The following is a 13,752-nucleotide window of genomic DNA, read 5'->3' on the forward strand; positions in this document are numbered from 1 at the left end:
CACTTTCCAGAGACATAAGAGCAGGGTGAGGTTTAACAGTGTGTGTGGGGGGGAGACAAACCTACATGCTGAGAAGTACTCTGAGGAAATTAGAAAGGTAATTCTTATATATTTAATAATCGTGGTATGTGTGTGTGTGAGGTGCTGCACAGGGTGTGGTTCCTTGTTATGGTCATTGTGACTGTGGCTCTCCATGAACCACAGAGTGAGTACCACTGAAACAGACAGAAAACTTACAGGAAACTTATGGAAAGTGCAAATCAGTGCTGCAGCGCTGGGGAAGAGAAGTTTAAACTGTTCTGCCTGTCATTTATGCAGTCACAGATCCCTCTGTCTCACACCAGGAGGCAAAAAAACAACAACGGGGACCCAGATTCTGACTGTGTTTTTCGCCTACTGGGTTTTAAAGCAGCCCAAGGAAGAGGCATATTTGATCAGGGAAATAGTATGACAAAAAAGTTAGCCCCTTCCCCTATATCTCCCCCCCACACACACACACATTCACTGTTAAAGGCCAAATTACACATTTGTTGTTCCAGGTCCTATGTGTGGTGTTGAATGATTTACCTTTTACAAGACCACAGTCTTGATCAACCGCTGTCTTCCTGCAGAGGGAGAGAGAAGACCACAGAGGATTCAGAAACCCCCTACCCTGCCCCCACTCGGCACAAGAATACAATACAGTTTTGTGGACCACTCTAAAGAAAAATAGTTGAAAACAACTCCTGAATTTCAGTGTGTAGAAGTCCACAGGGCTACTGAGTGACATCCAAACAATTTGCACTAGGGGTGCAACAAAACTGACAATGTCTCGTGCACGCTTGGGTCGTGAACGTGCAATGTATTCCTTGATGGCTGCCCAATGGTTCCTGCAAACTTATTTTTATACAGGGTTGGAGGCAACCTGCTTATGGTGAGAATGTTCATGGAGATAACTGCAGCCTAAGTGTAATGTGGCATGGTCTCACAAGGCATACACTCCAAGCGAAATGCCAAAATGTCTCCTTCCTATGCTACGCTGTTTGTCTCCACCTGCAGAGGTGAGGTGGGTAGCAATCAGAGATGGTGCTTTCTCAGTGATGGCATCTTGCCTTTGGAGTCCCCCCCCCAAGCTCACTTGACACCTGCTTTTCTGTCCTTTAGTTACAAAACCAAAACATTTCTTTTTACTCAGGCTTTTAACTGAGGCGGGGTTCTCTATTTTTAAGTTGTTTTGTGACTTGCTTCTAGCCCAAGGGCTGTTTGGGGGATATTCAGAGGTCATTTCGGGGGGGGATCGCGGTTCCCCCGGGTGAGGTAAAGGGGGCGGGGCACATGACGAAGCCCCGCCCCCCGCTTCCGGCCGCCCCGCTTCCGGCCCTCATTCAGCCAGGAGGAGGCAGGAGAAGAGGGAGGGTAAGTTGCTTCCTCCCTGCCTCTCCCCACCCCTGCCTGCCTGGGGCCAGGGAGGGCCTTCGCAGGGCTTCCTTGCACTCCTGCCGGCCTTGCAGGTCCACCGTCGGGCCCCTCATAGCGCTCAGCAGTGGAGCTGCAAGGCCGGCAGCGGTGGCCGGGACCGTTGGGGGCGAGGTGTGTGGCCTTATGACACACTCCCGGTGATGTCAGGGGGTGTGGCCTTATGACACACTTCCGGTGATGTCAGGGTGTGTGGCATATGCTAATGAGTTATGTTAATGAGTTCCCGTAGCTCTTTTTCTACGAAACGACCCCTGGGGATATTGTTTTAGGCTGTTGAATCTTGTTTCATGCTGTTTTCATATCTCCCCCCCCTCCATTCTTATGGTTTGTTTTAACATTAATAATTCTTTTAAAAATTATTATATTGTATTGTTTTTACTTTGTGAGTTGCCTTGAGCAGGTCTCTATAGAGACGGCACGTAAACTTTACAAATAGCCTCTTTGTGGAAACTACTTAGGTTGAATCCTTCTTTGTTCCAAATTTGGTATTCCTTTGGTGTTCATATCAGCAGGAGATTCTAGGAAGGATACAGAGTGCTCCTTGTGAGGTCTCTTTCCTGCCAAGGTTAGGTTTGGAGGAGATCCCCCTTGTGATTGGTGGGCCAAGAAAGGGAAAATTTACTTACCTCTTCTTAAGGCAGAGGAAAGCCAGCAGTAGTAAGGCAGAGGAGATGAGCACGAAGCCTCCAATCAGCAACATCACTAGTAACGGAGGACCTGGGTAAGAAGGGAGGCGTCAGAAAAATGGAAAATCCTAGATTTCTGCTCCAGGCCATTAAAGCAGCACTCAGCAAACAGGAATTAAGCCTAATATTAAGGAGTTGGCTGGTGGCCTACTGGGCACAAGTCTCATTAATTCTATGCTTCGTATATGTGTAGCAGTTCTATAAATCACGTTGCATGAATGCTGTTCTGATGTCCTGATTTTCTTTTTTTTAACGGGGGGGAACATTCAAGATTGTGTTGCAAAAGTGGTAGGCAGTAGTGGATTTCTGCTAAAACGTGAAATACCCCTTATGCATCTTGGGTCCTGGTCCTGATATCGCTTCTACTGGGCCCTGTGGACATGTTTGTCTGTCTCTGGTCCTGAGGCTACCTGACCGCTGGCCTGCTGTCATTCTGAGCCCAGCAGCAGAAGAGCACCCTGGCAGCTGCTCCAGCCCAGCCATGGCAGTGGAGAACGCTGGCTGCTGCACTGGGTCTGGCAGCAGCAGAGAAGCACACCGATGGCTGCTCCAGCCCTGCCGCAGGGCTCAGTAGGACGTAGTGGAGGCTGGAGCTGTTTGGTGATCGGGAGGGAAGGGCTTTCCCCCCTCCCGCGAGTCCCCGCCCTGAGCCTCAAGGAGGGAATCAGCAGCAGTGGGGCCCCCCCCCACAAGTATCACTGGTCCCCACTGGTAGGAACATCAGTGACAGAAAATTGTTTAAAGAAGCAATGCAAGATTTTAATCTATATACAAACAGCTGCAATATAAAAGTAGCAAAATGCTACGCAGAATAAAACACAGCAAAGAAGCATCAGCAAAAAACAAAGAAGGTGCTTTAACAAAACTCTGAGCATGTGGAACTGCCTCATATACTAAGCCAGGTCATTTGGGGAGGGACTGTAGCTCAGGGGTAGAGCATCTGCTTTGCATGTAGCAGGTCCCAGGTTCAGTCCCTGGCATCTCCAGTTGAAAGGACCAGGCAGTAGGCGATATGAAAGACTACTACCTGAGACACTGGAGAGTTGCTGTCAGTCTGAGTAGATAATACTGACCTTGATGGACCTATGGTCTGATTCAGTATAAGGCCGCTACATGTATATGTATGGTCTGTCCAGTTGACAGCTGTCTACCCTGACCAGCAGCATCTCTCCAGCATCTCAGGCAGGGAAAGGTCTCTCCCAGCTTCCTCTCTGTCAGGACTGTTATGCGCCTGCAGGCACACACACATGCAATAGAGTTACTGTTCAGATTTCAGATCCCTCTTCTGGATCACTTGAATGTGTGAAAGAGGGGGTTTTCCAGTGCAGATGTATGCAGATGTATTCAAATGCACTTATGAGCATCCAGGTTAACATACTCAGCAGAACAAGATGGTCAGCTGCTGAGGTGGTAGATGAGACCACTTTAAACTGCCAGTGAAGAGTGCCTGGCAAGCAGAAAGCCCAAATAGTGAACAAAGGCTGTGGTCAGATGTGCCTTTAGATCTGACTCGGCTGCGAATGCCTGGGAAAGGGCCTGGGAAAGGTTCCACAGCCATCGGCACCCTGTGCTGCTCTGCCAAAGAAGTGGAGTCAGAAGACACTGGGGAAGGTCCGGTCCTAATGCTCGTCAATGGGCTATGGATGGACTTTCCCCTGTCTGATTGCTCCAGCACGCACTTAGGCCATCAGGATAGTCTCCATCCCGACTTGGTGCTGGGTTTTTTCCCCTCACTTAGCAGTATGCGCATAACTACATACTCCATGGGGAATCCTCAGTGCGGAGGTGCGATTCCTCATTTATGCGCATGGGAAACAAAAGGCAAAAAAAAACCCCACTCGGCTACATGCCGTCTGATTGGGCAGTGATGGGCTGAGCCCACAGCTACAAAGGCTGTGTGACTGTGCAACGCTGTGTCAATTTCAACCAGGGAAAATAGGCTCGCTTCCCCTCCGTGCCAAATGGCACGTATGACCGCAGCCAAAAAGAGTGGGTCAGAAGCTTTCTTCCTGCTGTGCTAGTTTGCTATTTGAAGAGAGTTGTTCATAGGAAGGAACTGTACTGCAGTCTATTTGACCACCCCAAGTTTCTTTCATGTGTGCAGACCATGCCTGAGAATTCTTTAGCGAGAGGGTCCCCAACCTTTTTGAACCAGTGGGTACCTTTAGTATTTTGACACAGTATGGTGGGCATAGGATTGCCAGCTCCTACCTTCTTTCTGGTGGGGCAGATCTCTGGGCCTTGCTGGGATCTTCTGTTGGGTGTGCAAAGCACACGTGGTGTGATGATGTAACCCAGAAGTGATTACATTGTGCCACTGTCGTGCAACAATGCTCTAGTTTGGGGCAAAACTCTATGGTTTGAGCCCAAATTTACCATAGAGTTTTGCCCAAAAACTAGAGTGTTGCTGTGCAACACCGTGCCACGTTTTGGGGCATTTGTAGGCGGGGTTCCCCCCACCGGCCAGCTAGCTGGCGGTGGGGAGGAGCCCACAAAAGTGGGGGAACCCCCGCCTGGACCAGAGGGCTGGCAACCCTAGGTGGGCACAACCACAAAATGGCTGCCACAGGAGGTGGAGCCAGCCACACAATGGTTGCAGCAGCTTACCTTCTGTCACACAGTGAAGATCCTTGTGCTGTGGTAGTAGCTGCTGCCAAAGCAGCATTAAAAAAATCTGCACAGCCAATCAGATATTCAGTGGCCAATCAGAAGGCTTACTGGCAAACCCCCCACCTGACCCCATCCACTGTCTAAAAGCACTTTGTGGGCACCATGGGATCCGTGTTAGCAGGACGCGTCAGAGCTCATACCAGGGTGTTTCTGCACACAGCCCATGTGCCTACAGTGTTCCCAGACAGTATTCAGAGGTGGTATTCAGAAGGCTGGCCAACAAACTTTATAGCAAGCCTCAGTAAAAGAAAGGTCTCACGCTGGAGCCCAAACCTCAACTGTGTCGGTGTCAGTTGTAGGAAGGGTATGCCACAACCTAGGAGCCCCGGAAAAAAAATGACCCTGGCTCTAGTAGCCCTTATTTCAAACCATGGAAATCCACAGAGCAGAACTGCTGATAAAATTCTTAATTATTGGAGAGGTTCTTCTGGGAGTAAGTGGTTCTTCAAGTACCCTGATCCTGGGTCATGTAGGGCTGTTAGGATGGGGTGGCTATTCATGCAAGGAGCTTTTTGCATGTATGTGTGTGTTCTGTGTCTAGGGTAGGATGGCTGGTAGGAGTCCACTCCTGCCTGAAATTGGCAACATACAAAGCATTCCTAGATTGCAGGTAGGGTTGCCAAGTCAAAATTTTGTCGGAGCGGGGGACCCCCCGCTGGCAGCTGGAGGGCGGCTGAAGCGCGCGCTGAAGTGACGTGATGACGCCAGGCACGCTGGGGGCGGGGCCACAACCATCCGAGGGAAAACCATAGAGTTTTCCCTCGGATGACCGTGGCCCCGCCCCCAGCATGCCCCGCATCGTCACTTCCGGGTAACGCGCACGTCGGGGTGGGGTTCCCCCCGGGGCCCGATCCGCCAGCGGCAGGGAATGGGCTTCTGGGGCGGGGTTTTCCCCACCCCCCGGGGGGACATGGCAAGCCTAATTGCAGGGGAGAAGGCAGAACCAGCACTCCTGCTGTGACCACTAGAAAAAAAAGCTCTTCCTTAGAAATAGAATTTGGGAAGCACTTACCTGTTTTCTCAGAACTGATTACTATTCCAGGGTTTGGGGTGAAAATGGCCGGAATGCTGGTCAGGATGGGGAGCTCCTTGGGGCCACTTTGGACTGCAAAAAAAAGTGGAGGATTTCATGAGGACAACATGCTCTGCCTCACGCACTTGGGACTGGGCTATATGGACTGGGCACAGATAAGCATTTATTTATTTATTGCATTTATATCCCACCCATCCCGTAAACGGGCTCAGGGCAGGTCACAACATTTCAATAAATACAATAAAATTTAAAACACATTCAAACATATAAAATCAGTGGTCATGCTTGCCATGGAGAGAATCTGGCCCACTGTTGTAACTGGGCATGGCCAGTTATCAGTAGGTGGGAGACATGACACATTCTACATTTTTTGCTTGGATCTTGCACATACAGTGGTTTGTACTTTACAGCTAAGCAAACAAAGGTGACAAATTTGGTGCAGTACCCATAATACAGCACATTATGCAGCTGAAAAACATATTTGCACAGATTTTCTCAAGATTATTTTGTTTAACATTTTAGCTTGACTTCTGGAAGCTCCCATTTCCGATCTTTTGGCACTTCCCCACCATGCCCGCATACTCTCTCGGCTATCTTGACCATTTTAAGGGCCAGGAAATTTGGGGGGGGGGGGAATACAAGCTGCAGTTTGTAGAATACTGAATTCTGTGTCCAGAACTTGCAGTGTTGGAATGGGAGAACATACAGAAATGTGAATATTGTGAATCTGGCTAAAAGCTATATTTGCAGGACCCAGAGGGCCTTTGACACATTTGGGATTGGCCACTACTGGTCCTCATTGGCCCTGTGTGGCTCTTTGTGGGTCTGCATGTGCTGAGACCTGAGCAAGAACAATTTGACACAGCCAGGGATTTAAAACAAAAATTGATTGTGCTCTTTCGAGCCATTTGCTGTTGTGTGAGTATCATGTTGTGGAAGAGGGCATATAGCTAGGCTGAACACTGAGTTGAACATATCAGAATGTTCCACTGGGACAAGGAGAGGGCAATGTCCCTCACCATGCTTGCACAAAACGTTTATTGTGGGAAAGTTTTGAATGAGGGGCCATCTTTTACTAAGAGAAAACCAGGATGGATTCCTAGACAGGGCATACCCTCCATAGGAACCTGTCTTATACCATTGGTTTGTCTCACCTAGTATTGTGTCAGGGTCTACCCCAGCCCATCCCCACTGGAATCCTCCAAAGAGGGGGAGATTCCAGGAGGGAAGAGAATCTCCCTGTGGTCCTCATTATACCACAGCCTCCTTGTCCCTGAGGATCTTCAGGAGAAGACCCACACACACACGGTCTCAGTCACAAGTGGTTCCCATCCAAGAGCCAGAGCCTTGGGCAGATTCAAAGCCTCCAAGTGGTCTCTTCAGCAACTAGTGCCCCCCCATCTCTAGGAGCACATCCCTAGCAGCTCAAGATATGTACCACACTCTAGGTCTGTGCAGGATCAGGACCAGTGTTCCCTCTAAGCTGAGTTAGTGTGAGCTAGCTCACAGTTTTTTAGCCTCCAGCTCACCCATTTTTGTCTTAGCTCAGGAAGTATGGCTCCAAAGCAAACTAATTTATGCAGTAGCCAAATTGCTTGCTCACAACTTTAATGCCAGTAGCTCACGAAGTAAAATTTTTGCTCACAAGACTCCACAGCTTAGAGGGAACATTGATCAGGACCCATGTATGGCTACAGGTAAAGGTGAGAGTCTCATCTCCCTATATAAGCCTTCAGGTGAGCTCTAGCCTTTGCTAGTTAATTAGTTCTCTAACCTAGCTTGTGCTGAGCTATTGGCAGCGCCTTGTAGCAAGGCTCTTGTTCCACCATTGAAGGTCAGTTCCGTCTTGGCTCGACCTTGGTGGCCTGTGAGAGGGCCAGGTGGAGAATGGGGCCTACTCTGCTCACTCCCACGGGCAGCATCTCTTCAGATGTTAGGAAAAGGTTTCCCCCAGCGCTGTTTTGTAACTTAATGCAGGCAAGGAGATAACACAAGGCAGGAATCATAACATCAGGTTTTATTCTTCTACCCCTCTTATAGCCCGTGTTCTACTTTCTCCTCCATCTTTGTTCCTCCGTTCCCACCACTCTGATTCCCACCCCACCCCACCCCACCCAGTGTAGAGGTCTCTCGTCTGCCCAGCATCAGGCTACAGTTTCTCTAATGGGACAAACGTCTAAACTGCAACAATGAAACAGCTTGCAAAACAGCTGTTTAAACAGAACATCCTGCTACTGGAGATCCTTCTAATCAGAGATGTTGGGAAGAGAACTGGGTACTTCAGCGTACAAAGTATGTGCTCTACCTGAGCTATGGCCGTTCCTGGCTCCAGGGTTTGGGTGGCCTTTGGGCAAGGTGCCTCCGCTGGCTCACTTCTGGGCTGGACCTAGTCCTACCCATTGCCCAGAGGGACAGGGGAAGTGAAGGAGCAGGGAGCTGCTACTGCCCTTTTGTTCACTGTCCCTATCTCTACATGCTTCCTCAAACAGGGAGATGGCTGCGCAGGCTGTCACTGCAAGGCCAAGGGGCTCTGGCAGTAAACCGTGAGCCCCCTGCAGAGAGGTGGGCCTTGGCAGTTGCCCAATGATGCTGAGCCCTGATGCTGGCTCTGGCCTTTCCCTCCAGGAGGAAATGCAACTTTTCATACAACATTCAGGAATGTCGAGAAACAGCTGGCAGAAATACGTCTGTCTCCTGCACTTCCTGCTGTTGTTCTGGAGTGATTCAGTGCCTACCTGGTCACCATAAGCCCCATAGGGACCATGCTGATCCCAGTGCTAATTGCCGCTATCCTACATAGCAGACAAGTGTTCGTGGTGAAGTCTAAAAAACAAGCCACCCATTTGACAAATTGCCTCTGTCTTCTGCTACTTTCCCCTCCCTGCTTTCAAGATATTGTACTGTTAATGGGAGGAAACGATTCTCTGTGGGTAGCCTAGGAGAAAAGATTTGACTATATATTCAATTCAAAGCACTTCTTGCTTTTATGGGCCTTCAATGAGATGGATAAACTTCCATCAGCTGGAATGCATATTTGTATGACAAATGCCTCTTCTCTTGCTTTTTGTTCTGCATTACCAAGCATAATTACCCCTGCCCCAGGTGATTTCAGTCTCCGGTGAAAGCATCTGAAGTGTAAGAATCCTTGGTGACTCAAAGTGAGATGTATCATCCTCCTGTCTTTCAGAACCAGATCACCACATCTCTCTATGGTTTAGGTCAGGGGTTCCCACTCTTGCGAGCGCTCTTGGAATTTCGTTGTGAGTGCCACAACAAAATGGATGTCATGGGGGGAGGGCGAGGGGAAACCAATCCGAAAATGGCTGCCATGGGGTTGGGTTCAAACAGTGGGAGGTTCCACAAAACATTAGAGGGTTCCAAGCCAAACATCCTCCTTTGTTGAAAGCAGCTGTTTCCATACAGGTGCTCCCTGCAGGCACAATGATGATACCTTCTGGGCTCTTCTGAAGTGTCTCCTTTGACAGTGGAGGAAAGCCAAGACTGGCTGTTTGTTTTGGAGAAGAGATATTTTGAGGATAAAGCAGGTGGGTACCATATGCCCATGGATACCACAAAGGGAACTGCAGGTTTAGATGAACTCATAAGACTTTGTCCCTAACAGTTGTGGATAAAGACTGTCTCCAGGTTTTTGAGGCCTATAGCACTACCTCCTATAGGCAAGATGCCCTCCAGTGGCCCTCCCATAAAGTACATCATCACGCCTCATTGTCCTCTACCCGATCAACCTCTTTAACATACATGAACTATTTACAATTTGCTCTGTGGTCAACAAGTCAGGGCGAAAGGAAGCTAGAGAGTTAGTGCTCCACTTCCTCCACCCAATCAGGAAATGGAAGATCCTGTAGAGTGATCTTCCCTTTCCTGGTGAGAGAGAAAAGGCAGCTAAGCGTGGTTCCCGCACTGCCTCCCACTAGCCTCCTGCTTGTCAGGAAATGAGTGTTTATCCTAAAGCCCCTGCAGCATCAAAATCTCTCAGTTCTTGGTGGGAGAGTCTCTCAGAGGGAGTGCAGTATGACTCTTACAAAAAGGCCAAGCTCTTTTGCTTGGCAGTAACCCTCCTGCGGTGGCTCAAGTGGTTAAGACACTGAACTGCAGGCTGTGGAAGGTCAGTAGTTCAGCAGTTCAAGACCCGGGTGCCGCATGATGGGGTGAGCTCCCATCTCTAGTTCCAGCTCCTGCCAACCTAGCAGTTCGAAAGCAAGAAATTGCAAGTAGATAAATAGGGACCACTTCAGTGGGTAGGTAACAGCGTTCCGTGCGCCTCGGTGTTTAGTCATGCCGGCCACATGACCACGGAAACGTCTTCAGACAGCGCTGGCTCTTCGGCTTTGAAACGGAGATGAGCACCGCAACCCTAGAGTCGGATTCGACTGGCTTTCGAGCAAGGGAACCTTTACCTTTACCTTTAACCCTCCTGCAAGGATGTGCACCAACTCCTGATGCTAGTCTGGATGTGGCTGCTTCCCCCTTGCCCTTCAGTGGCATGCATTAGCATTCCAGGTAACCTGTGCATGTGTGGGCTGCATGAAAACACCCCCCTCCTTATTAACAAGGAAGCTGACACGATCGCCCTAAAGGAAGATGAGCCAGTTGGTGATCATCAAAGAGTATCAATCCGGATAGGCAAGTTGCTGCTCCTTACTTCCATTATCGCTGTATGGGCGCATTGCCTTGAGGCGTGCCACCTGACATCCCAACAACTCCACTTTCAGCGCAACCCTCTGGTTCCAGCTCTGGGGTGTGATGCGCAGGTAACGAGCCAGGATTGGTGGGATGAAAGTGTTGGAGACCTCTTGGTAGCTGTCACTATTTCCTTTAAAGACCTGGCAGGGTGGGGAGAAGGAAGAATTAGAAACTGACATGGAAAGCTGTGATGGTGTTTGTTTATTGCAGGTTTGGGTGATCTCAACTTGTCTCAGGGCTGTGCAGAGAAGGATAGGGGTTTAACTTCAGCTTCAGTCTTTGATTTCACTGTTTGAAACCAGACTCCCTGTTCTGTTGTTCGCATTTTAAAGGGAAAATGTATTTTCAAAGGACACATTTCCTTCTTTCAAATGTTATTAGCAGAGCAGGGGGAGGCTACTTTGCATATCGACTATTGTTAACCATCTCCATCCCAATAGACCCACTTCCCAATATTTACCAGTCTTACCTTATCGTCTCCATTTTTGGACTTATAGACTTTCCAGTTCTTCCCATCCCGGCTGAAAAGGACTCTGTAGGACTTTATGTAGTAGTTATATTTATGCGAGGACCCCTTTGTTATAATTTCTGGAACAATAATATGGTTAAATTTGTACCTAAAAGCCATGAGAGTGGCACATAAGCAAGATGCTTAAGGACAGCTTGATGTAGTGGCTAGGCCAGGGAATCCTGGGTTCAAACACCCACTCAGTACTCAAGTCCGTTAACAGTACCAATCTAAGCAATCGAAGTCCATTAGCTTCAACAGACATAGAAAGATGTGTGAGTGAACTTGAACCAGTGAAGATCTCTTGGCCTAACCCTCCTCATGAGGTTGATGTAGAATTATTGGGGAGAATCATGGGAAGAGCCTGTGCTCAGATGCCTTTACTGTTGGTCCCACTGACTCGACATGAATTTATATACAAAAAGCAGCTGCCCTATTAAGTCAGACAAGAAGTCCATCTAGGCCAGTGGTGGCGAACCTATGGCACGGGTGCCAGAGGTGGCACTCAGAGCCCTCTCTGTGGGCACGCGTGCCATCGCCCCAGCCAGGCCCAGACCATCATTAAAGTGTCGAATAATCTGCCAAATAATTTTAAGTAAATGAAAGCATTTGGGATTGCTTTCCTTACTTTGTTTGGATCATCTTAAGTTAATGTAGGAGTTGTTTTTTCTAAAGTAAAACCTCAGTATTCAGGTTAAATTGCCGTGTTGGCACTTTGCGATAAATAAGTGGGTTTTGGGTCGCAGTTTGGGCACTCGGTCTCTAAAAGGTTCCCCATCACCGATCTAGGCTAACAGCAGCAACACCAGCTGACAAGAGATCTCAAGCAGATGCCAGACACTGAACTGTTCCACAGCCTCCCAGGCCTCTGGACTGTGGCTTCTCCTTAAGGAACCAGGAGGAAGAATCATAGGGCAGATGCCACCCCTTCATTTCTAGAGAGGAGAGGGATTGAATACTGCCAGGGAAATATAATTTCCCCAACACAGCACAGGTAACCAGTGTTCCCTCTAAGCTGAGTTAGTGTGAGCTGGCTCACAGTTTTTTAGCCTCCGGCTCACACATTTTTGTCTCAGCTCAGGAAGGATGGCTCCGGAGCCAACTAATTTATGCAGAAGCCAAATCGCTCACTCACAGCTTGAATGCCAGTAGCTCACAAAGTAGAATTTTTGCTCACAAGACTCCACAGCTTAGAGGGAACACACCACAGTGATCTATGCCTAGGCATTTTGCTCAGCACCGTCCAGAGAGTTCATGCTTGGAGCAGGAATATGAACCCAGATCTCTATGATCCAAGCCCAATGCAGTATTTATTTATTTATTTTAAAATGATCCTGCCTTTCCACCAAATCTGGCCTTCAGGGAAATTTACAAAAACAGTAACAGCAACAAAGATTAACTAATTAAAATAGCCGTAACAGCAGATCGTCTTCATTCAACAGGAATTGGTTAGCAATAGTGGGGGGGGGGGACCCAGAAACAACAAACCATATTAGTAAGGTCAGGAGGAGGAGAGGGGGCTGAACTCGGCCACAGAAAAGGTCTTATCTAGACAAAGACCAACTGTCTTTTCCCAGCCCTGGTACTCCTATCTAGATTGGGCCCTCACAGAGTGGTACTAGACCTTGCAAACAGGGCTTGCTACCAGGAGTTTAGTATGGGAGTGGTGCAAGAAGCAAATACGGTGGGTGTCTTGTTGCTCAAGGACCAGTGATCAGGGGAAGGTCTTGGCCCTCTAGGATAGTTGGTTGTAAGGCTGCCACCTCCAGGTAGCACCTGGTTGTCTACTGCTATTACGATTGATTTCTAGACAACCAAGATCAATTTCCTTGGAGAAAATGGCTGCTCTGGAGGGTGGACTCTATGGCATTATACCCTGCTGACGTCCCTCCTCTCACCAAACCCTGGTCTCCCCAGGCTCAACTCCCCAAATTTCCAGGTATTTCCCAACCCAGAGTTGGCAACCTTGTTGGCTGGCCACTGTATGAAACGGGATGCTGGATTAGATGGACCACTGGTCTGATCCACCAAGGCAACTAAGAGGTTCTTATGGCCTTCCATGCCATTGCTTCTTGTAGTTAAAATACATGTCTAAGGAACTGATCACAGATCCCCAGTCTGGGCTCTAAGGACTCAGCATCCCATGTGGTTTGACACTTCATGAGAAGCCTAAAGGAATCAAGCATGATTTCCTTTCTTTAGATTTTTAGCTGACGGGAATGTAACAGGATTTCCTCAGCTTTCCCCTGATTATCTGTGTCATGGCCACCAAGAACCTTTCCCTGAACAGTTTTCAGGCCTGGATGGGCTTTGAATGTTTCACCAAGCATCAGACAGGGCAGTGATCAAATAACCCCTCTTCCCCCCAACTATTTTCCTTTTCTGAATTCCACTCAGCCTCTGGCAACCCAGCCTCACAAAGCTTCTTTCTCCCCCTCGCCAATTAACAAGTGCATTCTGAGGTGGCTTCACAAAAGCCACAATTTCTCCTCCGGCTTCTTGAAAACAACACAAAAAGTGAATTTCTGAGACATAATATTTGACTTGTTCAGCGTGACAGCAGTGTTTCTGAGGCAACGGAGGCAGGAGAGGAAGGAATGAGGCAACTGGTGAAGGCAAAGAAGAAAAAGAGAATAAAAATGGAGAAGTGTATAGAAAAACATTACTGACTGAATATTACATGGTTCCTTCGT

At 48.5% G+C, this 13,752-nt stretch overlaps 1 protein-coding gene across 1 annotated transcript in view; it reads right to left on the reverse strand.

The window, feature by feature from the left end:
• The window catches only part of LOC107121830 (discoidin, CUB and LCCL domain-containing protein 1-like), a 68,711-nt gene that overhangs the window by 9,452 nt on the left and 45,507 nt on the right, over positions 1-13,752 (reverse strand). Inside the window, exons 9-13 of the mRNA XM_015424830.1 lie at positions 11,021-11,139; positions 10,511-10,691; positions 5,827-5,919; positions 2,085-2,175; positions 568-605 (exon numbers count right to left, since the gene is read on the reverse strand). Of these exons, the coding sequence (XP_015280316.1) occupies positions 568-605; positions 2,085-2,175; positions 5,827-5,919; positions 10,511-10,691; positions 11,021-11,139 (522 nt within the window). The remainder of the gene's footprint in view (positions 1-567; positions 606-2,084; positions 2,176-5,826; positions 5,920-10,510; positions 10,692-11,020; positions 11,140-13,752) is intronic.

The sequence above is a fragment of the Gekko japonicus genome, unplaced genomic scaffold (assembly GCF_001447785.1).
Source record: "Gekko japonicus isolate JY-2015 unplaced genomic scaffold, Gekko_japonicus_V1.1 scaffold1099, whole genome shotgun sequence".
In the NCBI taxonomy this organism is placed as follows: domain Eukaryota; kingdom Metazoa; phylum Chordata; class Lepidosauria; order Squamata; family Gekkonidae; genus Gekko; species Gekko japonicus.